Consider the following 27,514-nt stretch of genomic DNA (forward strand, 5'->3'; position numbering starts at 1 on the left):
CTGAGGCTCGAGAGCCACATGTGGCTCATTGGCCCCTTGAGTGTGGCTCTTCCACAAATACCACGAGCGGGCGTGCATGTACAGTGCGATTGAAACTTCGTGGCCCATGCACAGAAGTCGGTTTTCAGCCTGGGCGAGTCTATTTTGAAGAAGTACTGTTGATATTTGGCTCTGTTGACTAATGAGTTTGCCGACCACTGGTCTATGTGAAAGTTGTTCTCTCTTCTGTAGTCATGATGTGGTCATTCCATTTTCAGATTCTTTGAGGAAACTCCATACTGTTTGCCAGTCCTGCACCATTCCCATTCCCAACAGGGTACAAAAGTTCCATTTTCTTCACCTTCACACCAACACTGGTTGTTTTTTGTTTCATTTCAAGCCAAAGTTTCTGCACTGAAAATGAAATCAAAGAACACCTCGATAAGAGAAGGGAGTTCTTCCTGCAGTTTTGGCATACAGTCCTAAAAGAGTGTATGATTCTCAACTGGGGACAGTTCTGCCCCCTAGATGACATTTTGGCAGTGTGGGGAGGTTATTTTTGGTTGTCCACACCGGAGGAAGGTACTGCTGGCATTGCGTCATTAAAGGCAGGGGTACTGCAAAACGTCCCACAGGCACAGGACGACCCCAAAGTCAGGAGCCATCTGGCCCCACATGTCAATAGCAGGTTACTTAGCCTTGTCCTGATTTTTTGGCTGCGTCTCCATTTGGTTTTTTGTTTGTTTGTTTGTTTGTTTTAATAATTCTTTATTGTTGAAAGTATTACATGTATCCCCATTTTTCTCCCATTGACCCCATCCAGCCTGCCACTGGTACCTGCCCCCCTAGGCCTTCAGCACCCTATTGTCTGTGTCCATGGGTTATGTATGTTATGCCCAGATTTCAAGATCCCCATTAGACCATCAGGGGAGCCAGCCAAGTCCAATGCAAAATCAGAGAGTCCTTTATTCGAGCTAGCTTGACTCCCCCACCTTGAAGCAGAGAGAGTGACCACCGTGGGAAAAAACAGGGTTTTAATAGGGGGTGGAGTCAGGGTAGGAGAGGGGACTGTGGGCCCTGCCGATTGGCCAGGCGCAAGTTGGTGTCTTGTTCCTGGGTGTGGCTAGCAGAAGCTTAGACTTCCGGGAAGAAGGTAGCACATGCTGCCCCAACATGGAGGATACGGGGCAAGATGGAGGGCGTAGTCCTCGCCCTTTCATTCCCCCCTTTGTCTTGGAACTTCCGGCTCAATCATGAGACGGACTGCATTTCTATTTCACCGTTGCTAGAGGCCCGTAGTGGGCACACAGAACTATCAACTGAACTATCCCTATACGCTTAACAAATGGTCCGCTGGAAGGGAAAGAAACCATTTTAGCTTTAACAACTTCTATTGAAATAGGATTTTTCTTCTTAAAATTCCTTCATGGCTATTAAAAAGCCAGATTAAGATTAATTTATCTATTGTATTCAATGTGGCCTGATGTTTGCATAAACACAACAAGAATGGTAACCGACCACCTTTGCTGGAATCTCATGGTTGAATTTTAATGTGCCCCGTAGGGCCAGGAAGCCAAGCCATCCAGCTGCCATTAGGCCTGCCTGCAGTATCTGCTGAGTTAGGTGAATCCTTCACCTGTAGCAACTCCACTTGAGCCCACGCTCTAGGCTTTAAGCCCATCTCAGTAGCCCTCCTACTTGTTGCGGCCCAGAGTGTGTGGGGGTTCCGCAGGGAAGCAGAGGCATCTTTACTGCTCCCCTTCTACTCTTACCAACCGTCAGTGATGGTAGGGCATCGGCTTGACACTCCAGCGCCAGCCATTTTCAGGGCTTCCAAGCAGGATACCAGGCTTTCTTCGTGGCATTTTTACTGGCTTCAAGTTTTTAGAGCTCAGACAGGGCTTTTTAAAACATGATGCTCCAGTCAAAGTTTTATGTTAATAAAACCACTATTAGGAACCAGTATTATTGAATTTATGCAAAGTAATGTATTGCCATGACTTATTTAGCATTGCCAGGTTTCAGAGGAATTATATAAGGAGAAAAACATACTGATCTGCTCTAAGGTTTTCTGACTTTTCTTGCCAATTCCTTTACTTTTGGGGGTCACCCCACAAAGTTCCCTTCCAGGACAGCCAATATACATTCAAACCTGCAAGAGAATTAATTAAAGGTTAATATAACATATTAATACAATGAAACATAATATTGGCATCATGGCCGCTTCAGGCAGCCAAATCTTCTGCTACTAAACATGTGATACTAAAGTCTATTTCTGACTTTCTTATGAATTGTCCTTGTCTTTTTGGAGCCATGTCCATGAAGACACAAGCATTATTTAAGTCTATTTAATGTTACCAGCATCGGGCAGGTTGAGCTTGAGCGGGTTTCGTTGATCTCGATCGACGCTCCATTTGGTGACAAAGTCTTCCCGGATTACGGATGGGTCCACTGACCAGACATGAGTGTGATGGACCCAGGTCGTGATGCCGTCTACCTTGAGAGCGGTGGGGGTCGTCAGCACCACGGTGTAGGGACCCTTCCAACGTGGCTCCAGGGTCTCCAGGCGGTGCCTTTTGACGTAGACCCAATCTCCTGGTCTGTGCTGATGAGGAGTTGGGGTTGGGCCGGTCTCCTGGGTGGCGCCGAGGTGCGGCCAAATGTCCTCGTGCGCCCTCTGGAGCCCTCTCAAGGAAAGAGATAGTTCTTGCAGCAAGAAAGTCAGCTTTAAGGTTAGGAATGATAGGGGGTGGCCTGCTAAACATGATAGGAGAGCCACCCAGTCCCCATCAGTTTCCATGGTTTCTTTCTACCTGCCCTGAACTCGGGTCTATAAGCATAATGTAATTTTCAATTTGCCCCAATAGCCCTGGTTATTACCTGCGTTACTTGTGCCCTTTGTGGCAGAGCAGCAACCGGGCCTCTTTCAAGGGAGTGCGCTAGAAGGAGATATCAGCCCCTCCTTTGCTAGCAGCAATAGGTACTAAACCCTTTCAGTACATTTGACCAGCTTCATTCCCGTCTATCTTTACAGATTCCAGGGCCCATTGTCTTCCTTTAACCAGCAAGCTAAATGACACTGGCCTGTATTATCTAATTCAGCACAGGCAGGGGGAAGGGCCCATTAAATCTTTGCCTTGAGGAACTGTGAGCTCCACTTTTAAATGTCCCAATCAGATTAGAAACGCCATAAATACCTTTTAAATTTACCCCAGAATTCCAAAATCCCAACCCAGCACAGAATATCACATAGCAAATCAAAGTTCCCAGCAAACAAACAGACAGAGATGTTTACAAACATCAAATAAACATTTATACTTACACCTTTTCAGTGAACAAGTATCTTTAGAGTCTTGGGCTCTTGAGCAGATAACAGGAACACCACCCAAGTCCCCTGATGGGGGCCTGACAGGAACAGATTTGGGGGCCTTTCTTTCCCACATCCCAGGACAGGATTCTTGACCTATGTCTTATTTAGATAGAAACAGTTTTCATCACAAACAAACAAACAAATCCAAAACCAAAAACCAATAAAATCAAGGCCAGAAGTACCCTCTGATGTTTCAGGGGTACCAAGGAAGGAGAAGTTAGGCAATGTCCAGCCCTTCTCACAATCCACCACCAGTGACCAGTTCCAGCTTACTGGCCTATTATTTATTCAGCATTTTTTTTCCTTCCATCATACCAAAGCCATGCTTTCCAGTTAGTTAGAACTTTTAGTCTTAATGTTTAGGTGACATGTAAATAATTAATATTCTTCAGATTAATTTAATATTTTTCAGATTAACAATATATTCAAATTTTTTTAAGAGATATAGACATTTCACTAAACAATTTTAAACAACAAAGATACATATTTAAGCAATAAGGACAGATCAATTTACAGAAGCAGAGACAGCATGCAATCCAAACCACAGCTTTGGGTAAACACATTATCTAGAACTTAGGTTAAACTTAGGCATATCCTGGGTCTCCCGAACACTGAGTTGGCAAGTTAGCTGGAGCTCTCCCGACCCTGGAACAGCTGCACTGTCCCTCCCAGGCAAAGGAAGAATATGCCCTTTAAGATCAGTATGAAACCACAGTTTCTACCTGAAATAATTATACTTTAGAAATTAGATTACTGCTATCAGTCCCTTTTAAAGACTTTGACATAATCTTTGTCCTTAGTTTAAGGAAAGCAGGGTTTTCTAGATTTAAGAGATTAGCTTAAAAATAAATCCGAGAGGCAAGCACACTTGCTGCTCCATAAAACTCTGCCTTAAAGCTCCACCCCTGAAATCCCATCCTGCCTCAGTGAGCAGACATTCCTTGTGTGATTGGCTAAGTCAGAGGGAGGGGCCTTTACTGTTTCAAGATGGCGGCCCCCAGGGGAGCGGCAAACCATGCGGACAACATGGCGGCTGCCAAGTCACACAGCTCAGAGTGGCTGTCTAAACTGTTCTCTGACAGAAAAGATGATTTCCTTATTTTTACAGTAAACAAGGGAAGAGCAAACCAAAATTCCTAAAAGATAGATGGCCAACATTATATTTCAGACAAACAGAAATCTCATTAGCTGTTTATACCTTTTATAATTATCTTAAAGAATATCAAATTTAAACTGGTTTTTGTATTAAAAATTCAGTTGAGATGTTAAAATTAATCTTTTTTTAAATCAGAACAATGAGTAATATATTTTGAATTTCTAATTATTTAAGAGAAAACACATTTTATTTTTTCAAAAACAAGTTATACATTAGATATTTAATTAATTTTTCCCAATTCAGTTTGCACTTTAAACTTTCAGAGCTTACAAGTCAAATATTAGCAGTTTTTTGATTAACTAGAATAAATTTTGAAATCTAATAATTTTACATTTAAGGAAACATTTCAAATAAAATATAAGGCATTTTCAATTAATAGATTAATTTCTATCATCTAGACTTCATACTAGGCATACTTAGATCAACATTTCAGTATTATAAATCTCAATACTTTTAGAAGATTTGAATTTAAAAGTTTTAAGTTTCCAGCCAATAAGCCTGGCACAGCTGCTAAATTTCAAAATGGTCACAATTTTCCTGCTGGGGAAGTCAAGAAGCAAATCCATAGCTATTCACATGTAAACTTGACTATCAACTTCCTGGTGGTACTTGCCTTAGGGCGGGAAATTTCAAAAGAGCTACTTTAAATCGCCTTGGGAAACAGCCTGTATTTCTTTGTCAGGTTCATCTCCGCCATTTTTAAGGCCAAAACAGTCTCGGGTTTTTATTCTGTACACAGTAAAAGGTCAAGTTCAGCTCAAAACTATGCGCACTCGTTTTTAAACTGGCCTTTTCCCTTTACATGTGCACAGAAATCCCGGATGCATTTACTTGGGAAGGGGATGACCTGTTTTCACAGATCATTACTCAGATGCCCACCTGACCTAAGTCCTGAAGCCACACAAAGGAGGGGAGAGGGCAGGCCCCCTCCCTCCACACTCGCATATTTTCACCAGACATTCATTCAGAGTTTAAACAATAACAACTTCCCAACTCCTGAGGGAGCTTTACAGCCTTCCCCAATTTCCTTGAAATGATCAATCACAATACCCAAAGGAGCAGTCTGAGTTCGTCCCATAACATCCGTCCAGTAAGTCCACAGAAAACAGAAAAACACAGACACAGACAAACAAGAGGGCCCTAAAGAACAGCCTTCCAACTCCATGGAAGTGAAACTAAAACAATCTTCCAACTCCATGGAAGCAAAAACCGAAAACAATGGCTGCGCGCCAACCAGTGGCTGCACACCAACCAGCGGGAGCGACCCGCCTGTCTTAGATTGAGGGGGTTCCTACAGACCTTCTGACTCCATGGAAGCAAAACTACACCCCTCCAGATGGAGGGCCGAGGCGTCCGCCAACTCCTCCCGCCCTTGATCCCCCTGTGCGTACACTTAAGATCATTGCGGGCGAATACAGATTTCAGAAGTGAGCTCACACAGGACAGATACAAAACACACAACGACACAGACACCTACTGTGGTCAGTCAGGCCCTCCAGACTGGGGGGTCCCTCGATGGTGTTGGGGATCTCGGACGAGCCCCCAAATGTTATGCCCAGATTTCAAGATCCCCATTAGACCATCAGGGGAGCCAGCCAAGTCCAATGCAAAATCAGAGAGTCCTTTATTCGAGCTAGCTTGACTCCCCCACCTTGAAGCAGAGAGAGTGACCACCGTGGGAAAAAACAGGGTTTTAATAGGGGGTGGAGTCAGGGTAGGAGAGGGGACTGTGGGCCCTGCCGATTGGCCAGGCGCAAGTTGGTGTCTTGTTCCTGGGTGTGGCTAGCAGAAGCTTAGACTTCCGGGAAGAAGGTAGCACATGGCTGCTGCCCCCCCATGGAGGATACGGGGCAAGATGGAGGGCGTAGTCCTCGCCCTTTCAATGTATATGTACATACAAGGTCAGTCTCCATTTAAATTGGCGACTGGACCAAAGTAAGCAAAATCTTTAACAGTGTCTAAACCTTTTCTCTGACCTTCAGATAACTCATATAGTTTCCAAATGATCTTTTCCTTTCAGGCATATATCACCCTGTTTCACATATTTCTGGTGACAACTGTTGCTACAGTAGGCATCCCTTTTGCTTGGTGAGTACAGGGTATTGTTTTTTCACTTTGCTCTGAGCACAGATGGAAATACGAACAGGCAAACCCTTGGGAGTTGGGCCTTTGGACTTGGGCAATGTCATTTCCCCAGGGCTCACACGACAACCTAAGAGGTTGAGAGGGGCTCTGGAGCTACTTTCAGATCAACTGGCTAGTTCACTAAGAATATATCCATCTACCTTCCTTTTTTTTTAATTTGTTATTTTAAAATAATTATAGACTCTCCAGTAAGTTGAAAAGATCATACAGAGTCCCATGTACCCTTTCTATATCTTCCTCCAATGGTTACATCTTACATAACTGCAGTATCATACTAAAACTAGTATTGACATAGATACAAAGTATGTGTAACTCTAGCATTTTATCACATTGCCACAGCACAGGACCATTCCTGCCATTGAAATACCAGACTGTCTATTCTGTCATCCCAGAGCTCCACAGCTCCCTGCCCCCATCCCACCCCAACCCCTGACAACCACTAATCTGTTCCCCACCTCTATAATTTTACCACCTCACGGATGTTATATAAACGGAACCGTACAATATGGGACCTTTGAGGACCAGCTGTTGTCAGCTAAATTCTCTAGAGACTCATCCAATTTGTTGTCTATATCTTTAGACTTTCCCTATTCATTGTCAAGTAATATTCCATGGTCTGAATGTACCAGAATTTGGTTGCCTCCACTTTTGGGCTATTGTAAAAACTGCTATACCCACTTATGTACAGATTTTTGTATGTGCATATGTTTTAATTTTTCTGGGGTAATTGCCCAGGAGTTTTACCCTTGGCATCAATCTCCCTTTGTTACTGAGATATAATTGACATAACATTGTAAGTGTAGGTGTACAATGTGATGATCTGATACATTTATATATTGCAATATGACGACCACTGAAGGGTTACCTGCATCATGGCACATCATTGCCATTTCTTTTTTTCTTTTTCTTTTTTTGTGGTGGGAACCTTTAAGATCCGGTTTCTTAGCACCTTTGAAGCTTACAGTATAGCATTGCTGGGCATTAGATCTGCAGGAGCATGTAGCTACTGGCTGCAAGTTTGTGACCTTCAACAGCATCTCCCCATCCCCACCCCTCAAATCTCCTTTTAAAAAGACTGTTCTGTGTATGTTCTTCCAGGATGTAAGTAATTTGATTTTTGCCTATTTGCGTGGAGACGAGCTATCTAAGACCAATATATATTTCTCCGATCGCTGGGCATACAAATTTATGGAGTATGCCTCTGTTACACAGGTATGTGCATTTGCATAAGAAAGTGAACCAAAAAAGATAAATGTCTCGTGTGTGATTGGAGTAATTAGCGCGCAGTGAGTGAACCAGGGCTTCTGTCTCTTGGGAGGGTAGGGAAAATTCCAGGTCATGGGACATGGCCAGGGAGATTAAGAAGTTAGGAAAGGAGACAAGAGGTTTTAGATGATAGCACGTTTATGGAGTGCTTATGAAAACTAGTGCCAAAGTAGAAGCTGCACATTAATTATGATATTTAACCCCATGCCCACCCGAAGATCAGTACTCTTATGACCCTGGTTTTATAGATGAGAACGGTATCGGATAAGTGCTCTCACACCAGAGGCCCCAGAGAGCCTGCTGGCCCCCTTTGCCTGGTGAGGACAGAGCAAGAAGTCTGACCCAGAGGAGGCCCTCGCTTGGCCACGCTGGCACCTTGGTCTTAGACTTCCAGCCTCCTGAGCTGTGAGATGTAAATTTCTATTGTGTATAAGCCACCCAGTCTGTGGCATTTTGTCACAGCAGCCTGATTGGACTAAGACAAAGGGTTAGGGTTTTGAGCAATGAATTTGGGAGGGGAGGGCGCACAATTCAGTCCAAAGCACTGTATATTTTATAGAACCTCCCCAAAAAACAGAGGCGTAATTAAGATAGTCGTCTCTCTCTGACCTGAAAGATGTCAGCTTGGCTTTGTGCTCCAGTGTGGCTGCTGAGCACTCTGCTGACCAGCCGAACACCAGGAGTGAGGAACCGAGGCAGAAAGGAAGGATTTAGGCATGCATCTAGCAGTCAGTCTGACACCCATCCACATCTCCTTCAACCAGAATCTCCAAATACAGACACTAAGCAAGGGCAAAAGTCTGCCCAGCACGAGCTGTCTCCACTCGAGGTTCTGCTTACAAGCTACATTTCATAGAGAATAAATAGATCATCATTTTTAAAAATTGTTCATTTTAGCTCATTGGATGCCCTAAAGTTACATTTAGAATTAAACACATGCTTACAATTTATTCATACACAATGTGTTTTTTTTTGTTTGTTTCACAGTCAGAAATATTGCGGTCTTTGGGTGGGATCTTCTACTTTCACTCCTTGTCACAGGCTGCGCTGCTTGTCATTGAGCAAGGGCAGGTGAGTCACTTGGCCTGGGAAGAATGACTTGAAGTGATCTTTGCCCCAAGCCAGGGTTTTATTAAATGTCACACACTTGGATTTTCATATCTGAAATCTGTCTAGCTTTTTTTTAAAATCCTCACCTGAGGATATTTTTCAATTGATTTTTAGAGAGAGTGGAAGAGAGAGGTACAGACAGAAATATCGCTGTGAGAGAAACACATCGATTGGTTGTCTCCTGGAGGAGCCTGAACCGAGGTACATGCCCTGGACCAGAATCGAACCAGGACCCTTCAGTCCACCAACGCTCTACCCACTGAGCCAAACTGGCTAGGGCTGAAATCCATCTAGTTTTTCATTCACCTATCCATCTACCTAACAGTTCATCCATTCACATATCCATCCATCCATCTATCTATCCATCCATTTACCTACTTACCAGTCCATCTACCCACCCATCCATCTACCTACCTTTCATCCAGATACCCATTCATCCACACACCCTTCCACCTCCCCCCAGCCCCCCCATTTAAACTGCATCAGAAGATAAAATATCAAATCGGAAAGGGATTAAGTACAGTCAGGACCTGGTATTGCAAAAATTGTGAACCGGATGTGCAGCTCTGAAGTTTGAGGGAGACCTCCTCTCGGGAAGCCTCAGGAGCTTGGGCTGATGTCCAAAGGCTGAAAGCCCCACCCTATAACACAGTGGTTCTCAACCTGTGGGTCGAGACCCCTTTGGGGGTCGAATGACCCTTTCACAGGGGTCGCCTAAGACCATCGGAAAACACATATATAATTACATATTGTTTTTGTGATTAATCACTATGCTTTAATTATGTTCAATTTGTAACAACGAAATTGGGGGTCACCACAACATGAGGAACTGTATTAAAGGATTTCGGCATTAGGAAGGTTGAGAACCACTACTCTAACACGAGATTGGTCCAGCCCCATCCAGAGTCCCCTCATTAGCATAAGGAGCTGCCCGGATTTACAGAGACACTCCCACTACCCAGAAAATGCCAAGAATTTAGTGGCTGCGGAGTCCAACTCCTGGTTACCGCCTATGGGTGATTCTCAGGTCTGACCACAGGCCATCAGGAAGCTTTACCTGGCAGGCCCCCGGGGATGCTGCCCTCCTCAGTCCAGACTTAGGGCAGGATGATGCTCTGCAGGCTCTGAAGGACTTGCAATTGTCCCAGGCCCCTGTGGGCAGCCTTCATTCCTAGGACTTTAGCTTCAGGAGCCTCCCTATGGAGGAAAGAGGAGAAAACCTCGCTGACACTTTTCTCCACTCTGACTCTGCACTCAGTACCTCTCTATTGGCTGCTAGCCTAGGCCCTCTCCCCTCTCCCGCCCTGGGCGTGTATATACATCTTCAGGGGCCTTTTGTGGGCTCCCAGCGGAGGCAGTGAGAGGTGCCCCTCACCTGCGCTGATCCAGCAGACCCTCCCCCCGGCTGCCCTTCGTGGGCAATGGCTTCCTCTGGCCTGTTCTCAGACCAAGGGCTGATTGCTTCCTCTGGCCTGTTCTCTGGTTGACCCCACTGCAATTCGAACTCTTCAAGGTTTGCCTTGTTGCCTACACGGGCAGCTCAGCTGAGCAATTCTAATACCTGGGAACCGAGGCCAGCCAATTCACAACACAGGGATTGAGCTGGGGGATGAGAACTCACACTCACGGTCCCTTAGGCACCTCCTGCAGACGGGCCTGTCGGGTGCCCACAAGGGGGGGGGAGAGGGCGGGACAGTCAAGTTCAGCAGCCTGTGCACCTGGGTCCTCACCCTGAGCACGTAGTTCTCTTCCCAGGAGGCCCTTAGAAAACAAGCCAGGAGTCTCCCCCTCCTCTCCACCAACATCTGGGAGGGGCCACAGCTGCGTTGGTGGGACTCACTTATGAACCAGTGACAGTGTTTCTTAAAAATTGCATCCTTGCACAGTGCTGTCAGGAGTCTCATAAAGAGCAAATAAGAGAACTTTGACGACCATGCCAAACAATTTATTTTTATTTATTTATTTTTTTAGGATGAAAAAATAACGTTTATTTACAAATGTATATACTGATAGCTAACAATACCCTAGGGGAGATAAAGAACAAGGAATATACTATATCTTCTAAGATCAAACTACCTATTTGGGGTTAAGCCAAAGTCGCCCACCCACTGAGGGTGGTATGTTGAAACATCTGTGTGAAGGATGACCAGCCAATCACATTAGTCCACTCAGTCAGGGCTGCTCCACAGGCCTTGACCACCTCTGTGTTGTTGTCCTCTAAGCTAAGCAGCAGCGGGACTAAAAAACTGTACAGATGTTTCTTGATGGCATATCCAGGCTTGAATTTGTTGACTCTATGTAGCATGTGCCCAAGGGCAGAGATGGCTGTGATCCTCACCTGGTCCCTCTTATCATTGATGAGTGGACACAGATGCTTGGAAAAAAGGTGGGAGAGACTACGGCAGAGTCCAGCACTGACATCTGAATAAACAACTGGAAAAGGCTTTAGCCACCAGTTCTAAATGTTCACAGTGACTCAGGAGCAACTTGTTTTGGGATCAATTCAGATTCCTCAGGGGGACTTTCAGACTTTGGTGCTTGTGACTGTGTTGACTTTTCTAAGTTGTCTATTATAAGGGGAGTATTTTTTACCCTCCCTTGCACCAGTTGCACAGTAAATTTAGAGGGCCTAGGAGCCAATTCCTGGGCCGATCAGCATCATTATCTCCTTCCCGTCTGACAGTCTTAAATAGGTGCCTCTTTCTTTTTTTTTTTTTAAATATATTTTATTGATTTTTTACAGAGAGGAAGGGAGAGGGATAGAGAATTAGAAACATCGATGAGAGAGAAACATCGATCAGCTGCCTCCTGCACACCCCCCACTGGGGATGTGCCCGCAACCAAGGTACATGCCCTTGACCGGAATCGAACCTGGGACCTTTCAGTCTGCAGGCCGACGCTCTATCCACTGAGCTAAACCGGTTACGGCTGGTGCCTCTTTCTTTTTCGGTCTTTCCTGCCACGTAATCGGAAGAAGCGAGTACTTATAATGGAACTAGAGCTGTCCTCAGGTTTAACATATTCCTCAATATTTTGAAGAAGAGTAGTCACCAGAATCTAGATAGATTCTACAGGATCATTCTTCATACTTTCAAGAGCATTTCCTAACAGCTGCACATCATCCTCATGTATGGAATGCAGGTTTATCTTCTCAGCTATTAATGCTATGAAATGGACTGCAGCTGTCCGTAGGAAGGACTCGGAGCTCTTCAGGAAACTGAAGCTCTGAAACAGTAACTCCCCCACTAATTGTCTTTTGCATGTATTCACCAAGTGATTGCATGTTTCTTCCAACACCTGCATCTGATCACTGAGGGTGGTATGTTGAAACATCTGTGTGAAGGATGACCAGCCAATCACATTAGTCCACTCAGTCAGGGCTGCTCCACAGGCCTTGACCACCTCTGTGTTGTTGTCCTCTAAGCTAAGCAGCAGCGGGACTAAAAAAATGTACAGATGTTTCTTGATGGCATATCCAGGCTTGAATTTGTTGACTCTATGTAGCATGTGCCCAAGGGCAGAGATGGCTGTGATCCTCACCTGGTCCCTCTTATCATTGATGAGTGGACACAGATGCTTGGAGATGCTGCAGAACATCGCCTTGACCTCTTCTCCATGCCCATGTACAACGATGTCCTGTAGGGCCTTCACTGCCTGAACTGTCACTCATGCCTCACTCTTCAGGAAGGCTCGCAAGGATGGAAAAAGGCTCTTCACAGACTCTGATTGAGTTGGATGCAGTGCCAGGTTACTGATTCCACGGAGTCCAATTTCTTTCATGATGAGGTTCGGCTCCTTGGTCCACTTGATTAGATTGCCCACAAAGTCTTGTCCCAGAGTCTGAGCCACTGATCAATGCCAGAGAAGCTGGGCATAGATGGTCCTGGCCAAGATTTCTGATGATGATCTCCGCTGTCAAGGAAGGTCTTGGCAAGGTTCAGAACTCGGTGCAGCATGACTACTTCCCAGTTCTTCACAATGCCACGTGTCAGGTCCATGACCCCTCTGTAGTAACATTTAGAGGAGGACAGATGATCCCAGCACTTATGCTCATCTGCATAGACCACCACTCCATCATATGCGGCTGCAAACAACACAAGCTTCACCACCTCCAGGGCACAACTAGTGGAGTCAAAGGTCTTGCCTGAGCCCCCATCCTTCCTGTAGACCACCATCTTCTGGGGGGTATTTTGCTCAATCACCCAGAAGAGATGACAGCAGAGCCAGCAATAGCCGGGGGTAGAGTTCCAGGATGGCCTCCCGGCACAGAGACCCAGATAGCATCTCACACAAGGCACACGCCGCCTCCACGGGCTGCAGGGCTATCTTCATCGTGCCCTCTGTGGAGTGGTTTTCCAGGATTCCTATCAGCAGCTGCAGGACCTTGATTGTGGTCTTTCGCTCGGTGCCGAACACCTTACACGGGGCCAGAATGGTTCTATCCCAAGGGAGGGGCCTGTTGAGCAGCAGGGGCACAACACTGTGGGTGCTGTTGCCTGCCAGCAAGCACAGGGCCTGAAGGGTCTCCTCCTTTGTGTTGGTCTCCAGCTGCAGTTTGAGCCGTTCCAGGATGCCCGCCACGATTTCCTCAACCTTTATCAAATCTGTGCCCCGCTTTTTCATGACAGCGCTCATCAACTGGGCTGCAGCCAGAGACACCTTAGCCCTGCTGCCCGTCAGCTCCTCCATAGCTGTCAGCACCAGGTTGGTGAGCTGGCTCTGGGTGAAGTACTCTGCAAAGGCATTGAAGTCCTCCATTTTTGCTGTAAACTCCAGAATACGTGCAGCACACCACATGGCCCGTTCCCACTCGTATCCTTCTGGGAAGTAAGCCAAGGATCCATAAGCTACAAGCAGTTCTGGATCCGGGTGGGCATCTCAACAATAAGTGTCTCCATTAGTCTGAGGAGGGATTGCAGACAGATCCACATTGGCCTGGCCCTTCTTGGGACTAGATGCCTCCTTTTGTAACACTTCTATGGATGGCAGGCAGAACACACTCCTGAAGCATGTTCCCAGGAGCTCTACTCTACTCTTCTATCTCTAAGAGGGGCCTGAGCATCCTGAAGTTATTGATGATGTTCATTGCCTTCTGTCTAATAGGGCTGGAAATGGAGTTCAATGGCTCCTCCTTGATTAGGTCCACCATGAAGGTAACAATTGCTAGCTTGTGGGGGAACTTGAATAGAAAGGCCACGTGCTGCTGACTGCCCAGGGTTTTTGTCAGTATGATGAGGGCATTCAGGTAATCCAGCTTCAGGCCCTTATCCTTTTCCAAAATGCAGTTGTGGTAGTGTTGCAGGATCAAGACCAGCATGGCATCGAAATGCATGAAAATATCTCCCTTGCTCTCTAAAATAATCTTGCTATAGCTTAAGTAGATGGTGTTACAGACAAGCACCCATTCCCTTCGCTGACGTTCCTTTGCCAGTGTGAGGATGGACGATGACTCCTTGTCAGTGAGTACAGCACTATACACTTGCAGTTGCTCCAGGACTGTCTTCAGATGTTTCTTGGACACGATGCTGAATGCCACAGCAATGCCCTCCCTCTCCTGCAGGTTTTCATGGGAAGTTTGAAGGATGCCGAGAGCATCATCTTCACCAGTTTCTCACTTCTTTTTTTTTATTTTTATTATTATTATTATTATTTTTTAATTTCTTTATTGGTTTCAGAGAGGAAGGGAGAAGGAGAGAGAGATAGAAACATCAATGATGAGAGAGAATCATTGATCAGCTGCCTCCTGCACACCCCCACTGGGGATTGAGCCCACAACCCAGGCATGTGCCCTTGGCCGGAATCGAACCTGGGACCCTTCAGTCTGCAGGCCAACGCTCTATCCACTGAGCCAGACCGGCTAGGGCAAGTTTCTCACTTCTTGAGGTCCACAGGGCGAAGCCAAAGAATTTATAGAGAAAAGCCTTCTCATCACCATCATCACTGAAATAACGCATCCTCTCCAAGATGACTCTGATGAGTTGCTCCTGCCAGCGGTCATCATCAATAGCCACTAATGACTTACTCAAAAACTGGAACAGCCTGTCCTCCCACTCCTCCTGATTCAGGCTCTTCTCAGTATGATCATCTAGTATCTCCAACATCTGTGGGATCACCTTCCTCCACAGCTGGCCAACACTGTGGTTTCTAACAGGACGCAGAGAAGTGATAGGATGCAGGGCAGATAGTAGCCTCAGAGAGCTTGTACCAAACTCCTTTTCCCTGTAGGGCTTCCGGGAACACATCACAAGATGGGTCAGGAGTCTCTGAGGGGAAATGTATTCGGTAGGATCCTGGTGAAAGCTGCTGAGGTAAGGAACCTGGCCCAGGGAACGGGCCTTCAGAGCCATTTGTGTGGCTGCCTTACACAGAGGCACAAAGGCCAACGTGTTGTTGGGCTCACACACCAACGTGACCAGTTTGGGCAAAGATACCATCTGTAGGATTCTGGAACACATTATTCGGATGTCCTCTTCATTTGATGAGTCAGGCTCCACAAGCTTGATGATATAGCTGATTATAGTGTTCCCCTGGGGCAAGGCCAAGCAGTTATGCTGATCCAGCATCTCAATGAAGTGCACGAGGACCTTCGGCACTGGTTTGAGGTCCTCCTGAATCACCATAATGGTTGAATTCAGTACCATGCGCTGCAGCCTCTCGGTCTGAGGCAATTCCTGGAACACATCTGTGAACACTTGAAGGGTTGATTCCATCTTGGCTGGATCACTGGAGGGATACCATCTGATCCTGGTATAACTTGGCCAGGATGAAGAAAGCCCTCAGGGCGAGGCTGCAGTTCTCCACAGAGTGAGGGTCTGCTGGGTTCACTCATTCACAAAGCTGCTGGAACAGCATGCCTGTAATGTTTTCCAGCTGGGATTCCAAGTTTATACCTCCACAGCTGCTGAGCGCCAGAGCATTCACCAGTTGGCAGATATGCACTGAGAAATGTAGAAAGGTGTCACTTTCATGGACATCAAAATCATTAACCATCGTGTTAACCGGTTCACTTGGTTCTTGAGTTTGGATGGTGGCATAAGGAAGAAAAGGTGGCCCATTATCTGCAGAACCTGCTCTGTCACCTGTGCCTTGTCCTTGCTCTTCAAAGACCAATGGTTGAAGAAGATGCGGAAGGTGATGTATGCCTTCATGGACATTTCCCTTGGACTAAAGCCCATCACCTTATCATCCCAGGAATCCAGATGTTTCTGGGCACTGACGACTAATCCAGCCGTGGGCAGACTACGGCCCGCGGGCCGGATTCGGCCCGTTTGAAATGAATAAAACTAAAAAAAAAAAGACCGTGCCCTTTTATGTAATGATGTTTACTTTGAATTTATATTAGTTCACACAAACACTCCATCCATGCTTTTGTTCCGGCCCTCCGGTCCAGTTCAAGAACCCATTATGGCCCTCGAGTCAAAAAGTTTGCCCACCCCTGAACTAATCCGTAGAATACTTGGGAAAGGATGATCTTCCCCACTGCAACCATGAGGCTCCTTGGGGGCAGACAGTGTATATTCGGTCTGTCCCGTAGCTTGACAATGATCATATCTGGAAAATGTGACCCAGAGCCATTAGGACCACAGTGAATGCCTTCTCCAGTTCTCGCTTTGTCTCCTGACCTCCAACTTCGAGTGCCATCATAAATTTCTAGATGTCTTCTTTTGAGATATACTGGCTCAACTCCCCTTTAGAGTTCTCTGAGGAAACTTCCATAGCTCTAAATATCTCTTGGTTGCAATCTCCTCCCAGGCCTGGGCCCTGGTCAGGGCTGGTTCAGGAGGCAACCAATCAATGTGTTTCTTTCACATCCATGTTTCTCTCTGGCTTTCCCTCTCTCTTCCACTCTCCAGCGCCAGTTGGACTCTCAAATATCCCAATCTTGCCATCCTCCAACACCTGTCATGAAGTCTTTCTGGATGGAATAGGGTGTGAAGGGAAAAGGGAAATGGATGCCACAGATCTCCTGGTTTTTATCAACCATGATCATGAGGTACTTTGGCTGCCTGGATAGCCTTCTAATGCCTCTACGAGAGGCTTGGAGATTTCTTCTCAAAGGCCTGTGCCCTGGGATCAAAGATGTTGCCTGTATTCACTTCTGCAGCAGTCTTCCCTCACTTCTGCACAGGGCGGTATTTGCATGACAGATGCCGCTTTATCCTGTTGGGAGACACCGGAGGACGTCCTTTCTCCTGTAGGTTCTCCTCGTCCTAAGCTTTGTTACCACGAGACACCGTGACCACTCTCTTCCCAGGCAAGACAGCTTCGCTTCAGGCCAGGCGGCTGAGATATCAGAGAGAAGGTCGCTGAGCTTAAAAGCACGGCTCCGCTCGGTCCCCAGAGGAGCGTGAAGCGCTGCCACGCCCCGCGCCACTGCGCGTGCTCACTGGGGGACTTGGGCGTGGTCTCCCATGCCAAACAATTTAGACCAGACGCCGGAGCCGGCCCTTAGAGGGTCGCAAGGTGCGAGTGGCTTGATGAAGGAGGCTGTTAGGAAAAGAATCTGGGGTGTGCACACAGGTGGGTTGGAGGAGGAAAGGAATTTGAATAATTCAGGAGCAAGGGCGAGCAGGGACTGAGGGAGTGTAGGCACTTCAGTCTTGCACTGTGGACACTTCCGGTGAATAGTTCTTTGTTGTGAGAAGCTGTCCTGTGCACTACGGGGTGTTGAGCTCCCATTCACTATGCCAGGAGCACCCCCAGTGTGACAACCACAGACATCCCCTGGCATGCCAGGTGCCCTCCGGGGGCAGAACCATCCTCTGCTGAGAGGTGCTGGGACAGCTAAGCCAGCTTGAAGGAAATTTGAATAATGAAGCAGGAGGACCTACACCTGCTGCCACTCTGTAATCACTGACCTGGAATGTCTTTCTCAGGCCAAGTTTGGGTACTCGGACCACCCTCTGGACCGCAGTTTTGGGCTGCCCTTTGACTACAATGGCACCCTTGATGTCCTCATCGTCCCCGGCCAGAAAGGCATTCTGATCTTCTGGTTCGAGAAGAGCCTGCTAGTTTCCCGAAATTCAGGTGAGCGGCCGGCTCAGGGCTGCCACTCAGGGTCCCCCTCCAAGTGGGGGAAGCACACGCCATTATTTTCTCTCCCCTGACTTGAGTGGAACCCATGCTCACTTTGCCGCCTGTTATGCAAAGTGCTGAGGTCCCAGAACACCTCAAGGTATGGTTCTTGGATTCTCAAAGAAATTACCCAGAGGGCAGGCTGTGGGAGCGATGGGTTTATTGGGTCTTACATGTGGCCCAGTGAACGCCACACCACCTGCCACCGGTGGAGTTGAACTGCCAAGTCCCATCTGGCCTGCAGATGGGCTACTACCTATTGTTTCCAGCCACCCAGACTTTCCCAACACAAGGTTTTATAAAGAACAGAAAAGAGAGGAAACCGGGGCCGGCAGGGGAAGGGGGATGTTTCTCAGCATTAGCTGTGTGAACTCAAAACTGCTGGCTGTTTTCTTGACTGAGGAGCTGGCCAGGCTCCCAAGGTCTCATGGGAAGGGGCCCATGTTCCCCTTTACCACATACCTCCTAACCACATTTCGCTCCCCCCCACCCCCTCCCTTGTGGGACCTTCAGGGACACACAGGCAGCAGGTTTTGAAAGTCAGCAGATGCCGAGGGCAGAGGTCCACGCCTTCAGTCCAGGAACTGCAGGCGTTGTTTGGGGGCTGAGGTTAGGGATTCTAGGAGATGTGTCAGGACCACTTACTTGAGCTTCCCTTGGGCGAGAAAGGAATCTGGAAGTGGCACAGCACCTGTAGGTGGCCTGGTGAGGGACCCTGGAAGTGCCCAGGCCCTGGAGCCCCAGCCCGCCAGCTGGCACAGCCGCGGAGCAAAAGGCAGCCCTCCCTGAAAAGGGGCTGTCAGGAACCTCTGGGCACAGGTGTGGTCGCAAGAGCGCCCACAATCACAGTCAGCTACCCAGCGCCAGCCAGGCTACCTGAGCCCTGTGTTCCTCAGCAAGAAAGGGGCTCGGGCTGCCCATTTGAGAGCCCATTCCAGGAAGAAAGGGCTCTTTTTCCTAATACCTGTTACCTGAATGAGCGTTCTGTGGGGGTCCAGCTTCCAGGCGGGGAAGCAGTTTCCTGAAACCCACGTCCATTCCGGAGGGTGTTTTACGGCATCGCATCTCAGTATTATATTTTTGTTGAATCTTTATCATTTCACCAGTGGACTCCCCCTTCCAACACGTGCCCAGATCTCATGATTCTGCCCTGTTGTCTCGTAGGTCAGCTCGTCTTCCCTGTCCAGGTGCAAGAAGGACCTGCTACCTTGTATTCCTCCGTTTTGGATGCCGGTATCACCATCCACTGTGTGGCTGCGAGTGCGTGCCCAACCTGCGGGTAGCTTTCTAGCTGAACTGTCCCTTTAGGGCCTTGGTCATGTTTTAATTGGGCTGTTTGCCTTTTTATGGTTGAGTTGCAAGTGTTTTTTATATATTCTCGATGCAAGTCCCTTATCAAAAATAGGCTCTGCAAATATTTTCTCCCAGTCAATGGCTTGTCTTCCCACTCCTATAAAAAAATATTAAGTACACATCATTTCCCATGTCTAGAATCTTTAAGATGTTCTAAAGAATAATATTCAAATTCGCAAAAATGACATTCAGGTCTGTATGTGTTGTATCTCATCTGACTGCCCACACTGCCCTAAGGGATCCCTTTTGTTCACCTAACCCATGGTTCCCACCCTGGGGACACCGGGCGGTGCATGGGGATGGTTGTCATGACTCGGGGCGGGGGGGTGTGCCTGGTATCTTCTGGATGGAGGCCAGGGCTGCTACCCAACATCACACAATGCACAGTACACCCCCACCACAGACAACAATGGAGCTGAGGTCGAGAAACCCGCTGGTCCTTCCCCTGCAAACACACCTCACTTTTCTACATCAGAAGCTTTTTTCAAGGCTCAGCTAAAGACTTGCTTCTTCTGAAAACTCCCTCGGTTGTTTTATTGTTGTTAATCCTCACCCAAGGATGTATTTTCCATTGATTTTTTAAAAATATATTTCTTTATTGATTTCAGAGAGAAAGGGAGAAGGAGAGAGAGACAGAAACATCAATGATGAGAGAGAATCATTGATCGGCTGCCTCCTGCACACCCCCCACTGGGGATCGAGCCCGCAACCCAGGCATGTGCCCTTGACTGGAATTGAACCTGGGACCCTTTAGTCTGAAGGCAAACACTCTATCCACTGAGCCAAACTGACTAGGGCGAAAGGAGCCTCATTTCAATGTTCTGTCTGATTTGTTTGTTTTCTAGATGAGAATGGACTGGCAGTCTTAACTCGGGAGGATAGTTTGTATTATGGCAGCCTGGGAATCCTGACAAGTGTAATAGTCAAAGTAGGTAAAATCAAAGTTAAGGTTACTCCCGGCTTTGTTCTCAAACTTCCAATACTCGTTTTTGTTGTTTTGTTAATCTTCGCCCGAAGTTATTTTTCCATTGATTTTAGAGAGAGTGGAAGAGAGAGGGAAAGACAGAGAGAAACATCGGTGTGAGAGACACCAATTGGTTGCCTACTGCATGAGCCAGACCAGGGCCGGGAGGAGCCTGCAACCAAGGTATGTGCCCTTGACCGGAATCAAACCCGGGACCCTTTGGTCCGAAAGCCAACTCTCTGCCCTCTCAGCCAAACCGGCTAGGGCTCCAGTACTCTTACTGGAGGCTAGAAATTGCTCTGGTTATTAAAATAGTAACAATATTTTAATAGCAAAAGTAATAACAATAATTTTAATTAATACTAAATTAGTAACATTAACTTAATAATTTTAGTAGTAATAGTAATTTTTATAGTTATTAAAATAATAGCAATGACTGCTAAAACTTACTGAGTACTTAGAATATGGCAGGTGCTGGTCTAACCATCTTCTGACTATTAACCTCATTTAACCTTGACCATCATCTTAAGAGGTAGACTCTTAAATTGTTCCCATTGGACAGATGGTCAAACTGAGGCACAGAGAAGGAAAGTCATTTATCCAAGGTTACAGAGGTATGAAGTGTTGATGCTGGAATATCTCACAGTATCTTGTACATTATGCTTATCTAATTTTATTTCATCCTCACAACAACCCTGCGAAGGTGTCAATATCATTCAACTTTTACAGGGAGAATCTGAAGTTCAAGTCCCTCTCTCTCCTAAGGTCACGTAACTTCCTCGCAACTGAACCAGAAAAGTCCCCCAGCTGTGCCAACTGCTACTTCAGTGTTTTTCCTGCTACATCTACAGCCACATATGTCCTGAAAGCTCCTGACAGTGGAAGTAGGACAGGATCACTGGTGTGGGGCATTAGCACCAGAACTGTCTCTGTGAAGCCTTAACCCTGACATTCTGATGACCAGCGTTTTCTGGGGAGAGATCCCGTGGCTTTTCCAACTCTCCAAGCAGGTCCATGACCTATTAAGAAATTCCATGGGTAGCCTCTCTGATAGGAAACAGTTTTCATTATTGATTTAAACACAAGGGATGAGTAAAACTTGAGTAGGTGTCTAAAGAAAGCGTACCTAAAAAAAAAAAAAAAGAAAGTGTACCTATAACTTGCTGTTTGTTTGTTTGGTCTACCTTCTTTAAACCCAAATCGTAAGACAAAATTTAAATCCCAAAAAAAGAATTAGAATGAACTGATTTCAGAATCACTTTTTTTTTCCAGCTTCCACACCAAAACATCTGGTCCCCACAGGCAGCCCTGATGTTCAGTGACCTGGGGATCCTTGAAATCCTGACCCCACTTCCTGACTCGGAGTTTCCAGCTTTTGATTTCCAGAAGTGCTCCGTGAATATCCAGGCCGTCCTCATGGACCCTCAACTCCATATTGACCTCTGCAAAGTATGTGATCATAACTGTTTAGCTCCATATTCAAGACACTTTAAAAACAAACACAAATCCCAGAGACCCAGAGTTGGGCATCTGTGGCTGGCAACCACATGTAGAGCTCCAAGTAGGGTTGGCTGCCTGATAAAATATGAGGTGCCCAGTTAGATTTGAACTTCACATGAACAACTGGATTTGACAATCAGCCACCACTGCCCCAAAGGCTGGCACCCACATCCTGTAGGTAGTTTCCTGTCCATTCTTTCAAATAGAAACGTATTTCACTTTTAGTAGATGCTCTTTGTAACAAGGAAGTCAACAAACACTCAAATTGCTCAGAAGAGAGGAAAGTAAGAGATTTGGTTACCAGGACCACAAGCAGTTAAATGAACAGTCTTGGCTCCACAGAAACTTACCTGGAGCCCCCAGGGAGGGAGATGCGTGTGTCCTGACCAGGAATCGAACCATGACCTCTTGATTCATAGGTAGATGCTCAACCACTGAGCCATGTCAGCCAGGCCAAATTTCTTTTCTTGTGATAAGAATTTTTAAGATCTATTCTTAGCAACTTTCAAATATGCAATAACTATTGTTAGCTATAGTCTCCATGCTGTATATTACATCCCTAGTATCTTATAATTGGAAGGTTGTACCCCATCACCCATTTTGCCCACCCTCCAGCCCCTGCCTCTGGCAGCCGCCAATCTGATCTCTGGTTCTATGAGTTTGGCATTTTTAGATTCCACACTAAGTAAGGTCATATAGCATTTGTCTTTCGCTGACTTATTTTTTTTTTAAGTTTTTTTAAAAAAATATATTTTATTGATTTTTTACAGAGAGGAAGGGAGAGGGACAGAGAGCCAGAAACATCGATGAGAGAGAAACATCGATCAGCTGCCTCCTGCATGCCCCCCACTGGGGATGTGCCCGCAACCAAGGTACATGCCCTTGACCGGAATCGAACCCGGGACCCTTCAGTCCGCAGGCCGACGCTCTATCCACTGAGCCAAACCGGTTCTGGCTCGCTGACTTATTTCACTCGCATAATACCCACAAGGTCTTTCCACCTTGTCACAAATGGCAGGATTTCCTTTTTAAGGCTGGATAACATTTCATTGTGGATATAGATATAGATACACACTGCATCTTCTCTATGTGTTTACTCACTGATGGACACACATTGCTTTCATGCCTTGGCTATTGGGAATATGCTGTAATGAAGATGGGGGTGCATATATCCATTCAATATAGGGATTTCATTTCCTTCAGCTAAATATCTAGAAGTGGAATTTCCAGGTCAGATGATAGCTCGATGTTTAATTTTTTGAGGACTTTTCATACTATTTTTTAAAATATATTTTTATTGATTTCAGAGAGGAAGGGAAAGGGAAGAGAGAGAAACATCAGTGATGAGAGAAGATCATTGATTGGCTGCCTCCTGCATGCACCCCTACTGGGGATCTAGCCCGTAAGCCGGGCAGGTGCCCTTGACTAGAATCGAACCTGAGACCCTTCAGTCTGCAGGCTGATGCTCTATCCACTAAGCTAAACCAGCTAGGGCTCTATACTATTTTTTATTGTGGCTGCACCCATTTACATTCCCAAGGAAATGCCATCTGTGAGCCTGTCTTGTTCAGCAACCTCATTCCATCTTTCAATGCTCTAAAATCCACTGAATTCGCCCAGGCAGTGTGGCTCAGTTGGTTGGAGCGTTGTCCTATACACCAGAAGGCTGAGGGTTCAATTTGCGGCCCAGGCTGCTGCACCCACAAGACTAGAGAAGGTCCCATCCCTCGGGGTGACTGCTGACCTCTCACCTACTTGCCCTTTTCTTTGGGGAGAACAAGACTTGATTTAATTAATTAATTAATTATTAATTTTTTTACATTTCTAACTAGGTAGAAGTACTGCAAGGATCATTTGACAATAAAATGTATACCATTGATATGAACAGCAAATTGGAGTTGGCCGCCGAGATGATACCCCGGCCAGGCACAACCCCTGTCCCATTCGTAAGGACATCTTATCTGTTGGACAAGTGTTTCTTTTTTCCCCTTAGATATGTTTTTATTGATTTTAGAGAGAGGGGGGAAGGGAGAGAGAGAGAAACATTGATCGGTTGCCTCCTGCACACACACCCCCACACACACACACTGGGGACTGAGCCCACAATCTAGGGCATGTACCCTGACCAGAATGGAGCCGGCGACCACTCGGTGCATGGGACGATGCTCAGTGCCCTGAGCCACACCAGCCCGGCTGGACAAGTGTTTCTGACACATGATGTTACCAGCGTCCTTGACCTCACGCCCTGGACCCATTGTTCCCAGACTCCCATGGAGAGAACTCACGCACGAAACCCATAGAATCTGTCTTTTTCTCCTCAACTAGCCTCTACTAGTCTGGGCAGATGGAGCCGTGGGCCAGGGCTCCTTTCACCAGATCTCCGCGCCCCATTCTCTACCCTTCAGCTGCCCGTGTGCTTTCTACAAGTTCCTTCTCTTCTTAGCAGAGCCTTGACTCACAGCCTTCCCTCATGCAGCAGGAGTGCCTGAGAATCACGGGTGTCCTGGGCCTGGTGCACAAGTGTCCAAGCCTGGAAATTGGGGGGTAGCTTAGTGTAAGAATATGGGGAGTCCAGCCTGCCAGGACCAGGGCCAGTGAGGGAACGCCAGGCTGGCCTGGCTCTCAGCCAGAGGCCTCTCATCTGGGCCTCCCTCTGCAGATCAGGCCCCCGGCTGCTCCTTGCGCGAGGGCCGGGCCTGGGCCCTGCAGCAGCTGCTCAGCAGCTCGAGGCTTAGAGGGCACAGCTAGGGGTTGTGGATGAGGTGGGGGGAACATTTGGGAAGAGGACTGGCAGCTGCACTTGCTGGTGTCACCCCTGATGCCTCTTCTGTCCCCACCCCAGGCCATGGTGAGCAATCCCCACTCTTTGGGACTTCATGTCTACAACTACGAAGATGGCTACACCTATGATGGGAACACCAGGCACAGGCTGGTGAGCCACGCCCACGCCCCACACCAGGATCAATGGGGTGAAGGGCACAGCTTTGACCACCCGGCTGAGTCCAGCGCCCGTGGTCATTTCTGGGCCCGACCCTCCTTCCTCCTCTCCGTCCTCGCGCGCACCTGCCTTAGGTGCTGCAGCACTTGGAGGAGACATTCCCAGCTCATCCCCAACTCAGGCAGGCAGCACTCAGCTAAGCAAGTGACACCATTAAGGTGACACCGGGGAGAGGCACAGAGGACATGGCCGGGAAGCTAACCCAGCCCCAGGAAGGCAGGAGGTCCCTACTAGCTGGTACCTGAGGTGGTAGAAGGCAGGAGCCACGGGGATGGGAAGGACTTGGATATATTGGTCGGGGGGGGGGGGGGGTCTGTAGGTCTGAGCCAGGCCTCATGCCTAGGATCCCCAACTGGACTCTTTGAACCAGTTCTTGTCGCTTCCCGGAGAAATGAGAAGGGGAACAAAGTTACACCTCACACTGTGTCCAGGGCAAAGGCAACAGGGAATGAAAGAGCTTGGGGTGGCCATTTCCATGAGCTTCCAGAAGCCTTTCATGGGAGTAGAATTAGAACCCGGAGAGGCCTGGACGGTCAGGGGCTCCTCCTCCCAGCGCCCCCGCCCCTTTCTTCCCAAACCCCGATCTCGGGACTGACCCAGGCTGTCCCACTGTGGCCCTGGGTTTTCTCTCTCTTCCCACAGAACATTTCCCTGAAGCAGCAGCACCACTGGGGCAGGGCTGACACCAACTTCACCTCCAGGTATGTCATTGCTCAGACTGTGGCGGCGGCCCCAGGGTGTCTATGGGGTTCTCTTAGCAGGAGCCAGGACAGCAAAACCAAGTTTGAGACGCCCCTTTCATGGAGGATGGTAAGGCAAGAATGGTTAAATAGGGAGGATGGCCCAGCCGGTGTGGTGCAGCGATTGAGCGTCGACCTAAGAACCAGGAGGTCAGGTTCGATCCCCGTCAGGGCACATGCCTGGGTTGTGGGCTCAATCCCCAGTGAGGGGCATGCAGGAGGCAGCTAATCAATGATTCTCTGTCATTGATGTTTCTATCTCTTTCTCCCTCTCCCTTCCTCTCTGAAATAAATAAAAATATATATTTTTAAAATAGGGGGGATAAATGATGATGGAAGAAGACTGGACTGGGGGTGGTGAACAGACAATACAATATATAGAGGATGTATTATAGAATTATCTACCTGAAACCTATATAATTGTATTAACCAATGCTACCCCAATACATTCAATTTTTAAAAAAAGAATGAGGGGCCCAGCCATATGTGGCTCAGTGGTTGAGCATCGACCTATGAACCAGAGGGTCACGGTTCGATTCCCCATCAGGCCAAATGCCCGGGTTGCGGGCTCTATCCCCAGTGTGAGGCATGCAGGAAGCAGCAGATCAATGATTCTCCCATCATTGATGTTTCTATCTCTCTCTTCCCTCCCTCTCTGAAATCAATTCAAATATATTTTTAAAAAATAAAATATTTTTTAAAGAATGATGAAAACACTTTACAAATGGCAGTTCCACAAAAATTAAACATAGAATTACCACATGATCCAGCAACCCCACTTTTTGGTACATACCCAAACGAGTCGAAAGCAGGGTTCCAAACAGATACCTGCACCCCCACATTCACAACAGCATTATTCACAAAGGCCAAAAGGTGGGAGCAACCTAAATATCCATTAACAGCTGAGTAGATACACAGAATGTGGTTCTTTTACATAAAAGAAGCTTATTCAGCCTCGAAGAGGAAGGACATTCTGACACCTGCTACCATGTGGATGGACCTTGACCTGCTCAGTGAGACAGGCCAAACACTACAGGACAAACATGGATGAGTCCACAGGTAGGGTGTCACTAGAGTAAAACACTTCAACATCAAGTATGTTTTAGTTCTATCTATAGACCTCTGTAACACTACATTACATAATTGAAATTTGCCAAGAGAGTATAATTAGATGTTTTTGCGAAATCATAATAATATGCAAGGTAATGGATGTGTTAACTTTTACAGTGTGTACATGTGTCAGTCTATCATCACATTCTACATTCTACACTTTAAATATCTCCCATTATATTTGTTAATTACACCTCAAAAGAACTGAAAAAATATAAGCATAAAGTAAAAAATAGAACTTTGTGTGCTCTAATATAAGATTATGTTTCTCTTGTGCTTGTGGAAAATTCATTGAAAAGCCACCTTATAATTTAAGTATTTAGCCATAAAAAATCAGTTCTCCCAGTAATATGTTCAGCTCACACCCTCAGACCTTAATCCAACAGAACTAGAACACAACAACAGCAACAACAACAAAAAGCAACAACAATACCAAAAATCTCCTTTACTTGGAATTAAGAAGCACCCTTACAAATAATCCCTGAATCAAAGAACTCATGAAATACAGCTAAAATATACTCAGAGGAAAGTTTATACGTCAAGCACTTTTGTCATTAGGAAAAGGTATGACTAAAGATAAACGAACTAAATATTTAACTTAAGGAACCAGGGGAGCAAAAAAAAGGAAATTATAAGAAGGAAATTAATAATTATACGATCTGAAATGAATTAAATAAAAAGCATAAAGTCAAAATGAAAGATAAAGCTGGCTCTTCAGAGGACTGGTGTAATAAATAATACCCTATAA

The 27,514-nt window shown here is 46.6% G+C and overlaps 1 protein-coding gene across 1 annotated transcript in view; it reads left to right on the forward strand.

Moving 5' to 3' along the window:
* Positions 1 to 27,514, forward strand: part of CATSPERD (cation channel sperm associated auxiliary subunit delta) — a 46,885-nt gene that overhangs the window by 7,860 nt on the left and 11,511 nt on the right. The window contains exons 6-15 of the mRNA XM_023764646.1: positions 6,526 to 6,593; positions 7,749 to 7,862; positions 8,904 to 8,987; positions 17,903 to 18,053; positions 19,266 to 19,361; positions 20,300 to 20,382; positions 21,691 to 21,867; positions 23,751 to 23,864; positions 24,761 to 24,850; positions 25,559 to 25,617. Coding sequence (XP_023620414.1) covers positions 6,526 to 6,593; positions 7,749 to 7,862; positions 8,904 to 8,987; positions 17,903 to 18,053; positions 19,266 to 19,361; positions 20,300 to 20,382; positions 21,691 to 21,867; positions 23,751 to 23,864; positions 24,761 to 24,850; positions 25,559 to 25,617 — 1,036 coding nt within the window. The remainder of the gene's footprint in view (positions 1 to 6,525; positions 6,594 to 7,748; positions 7,863 to 8,903; positions 8,988 to 17,902; positions 18,054 to 19,265; positions 19,362 to 20,299; positions 20,383 to 21,690; positions 21,868 to 23,750; positions 23,865 to 24,760; positions 24,851 to 25,558; positions 25,618 to 27,514) is intronic.

Source organism: Myotis lucifugus, unplaced genomic scaffold (genome assembly GCF_000147115.1).
Source record: "Myotis lucifugus unplaced genomic scaffold, Myoluc2.0 scaffold_341, whole genome shotgun sequence".
NCBI classification, from domain to species: Eukaryota; Metazoa; Chordata; class Mammalia; order Chiroptera; family Vespertilionidae; genus Myotis; species Myotis lucifugus.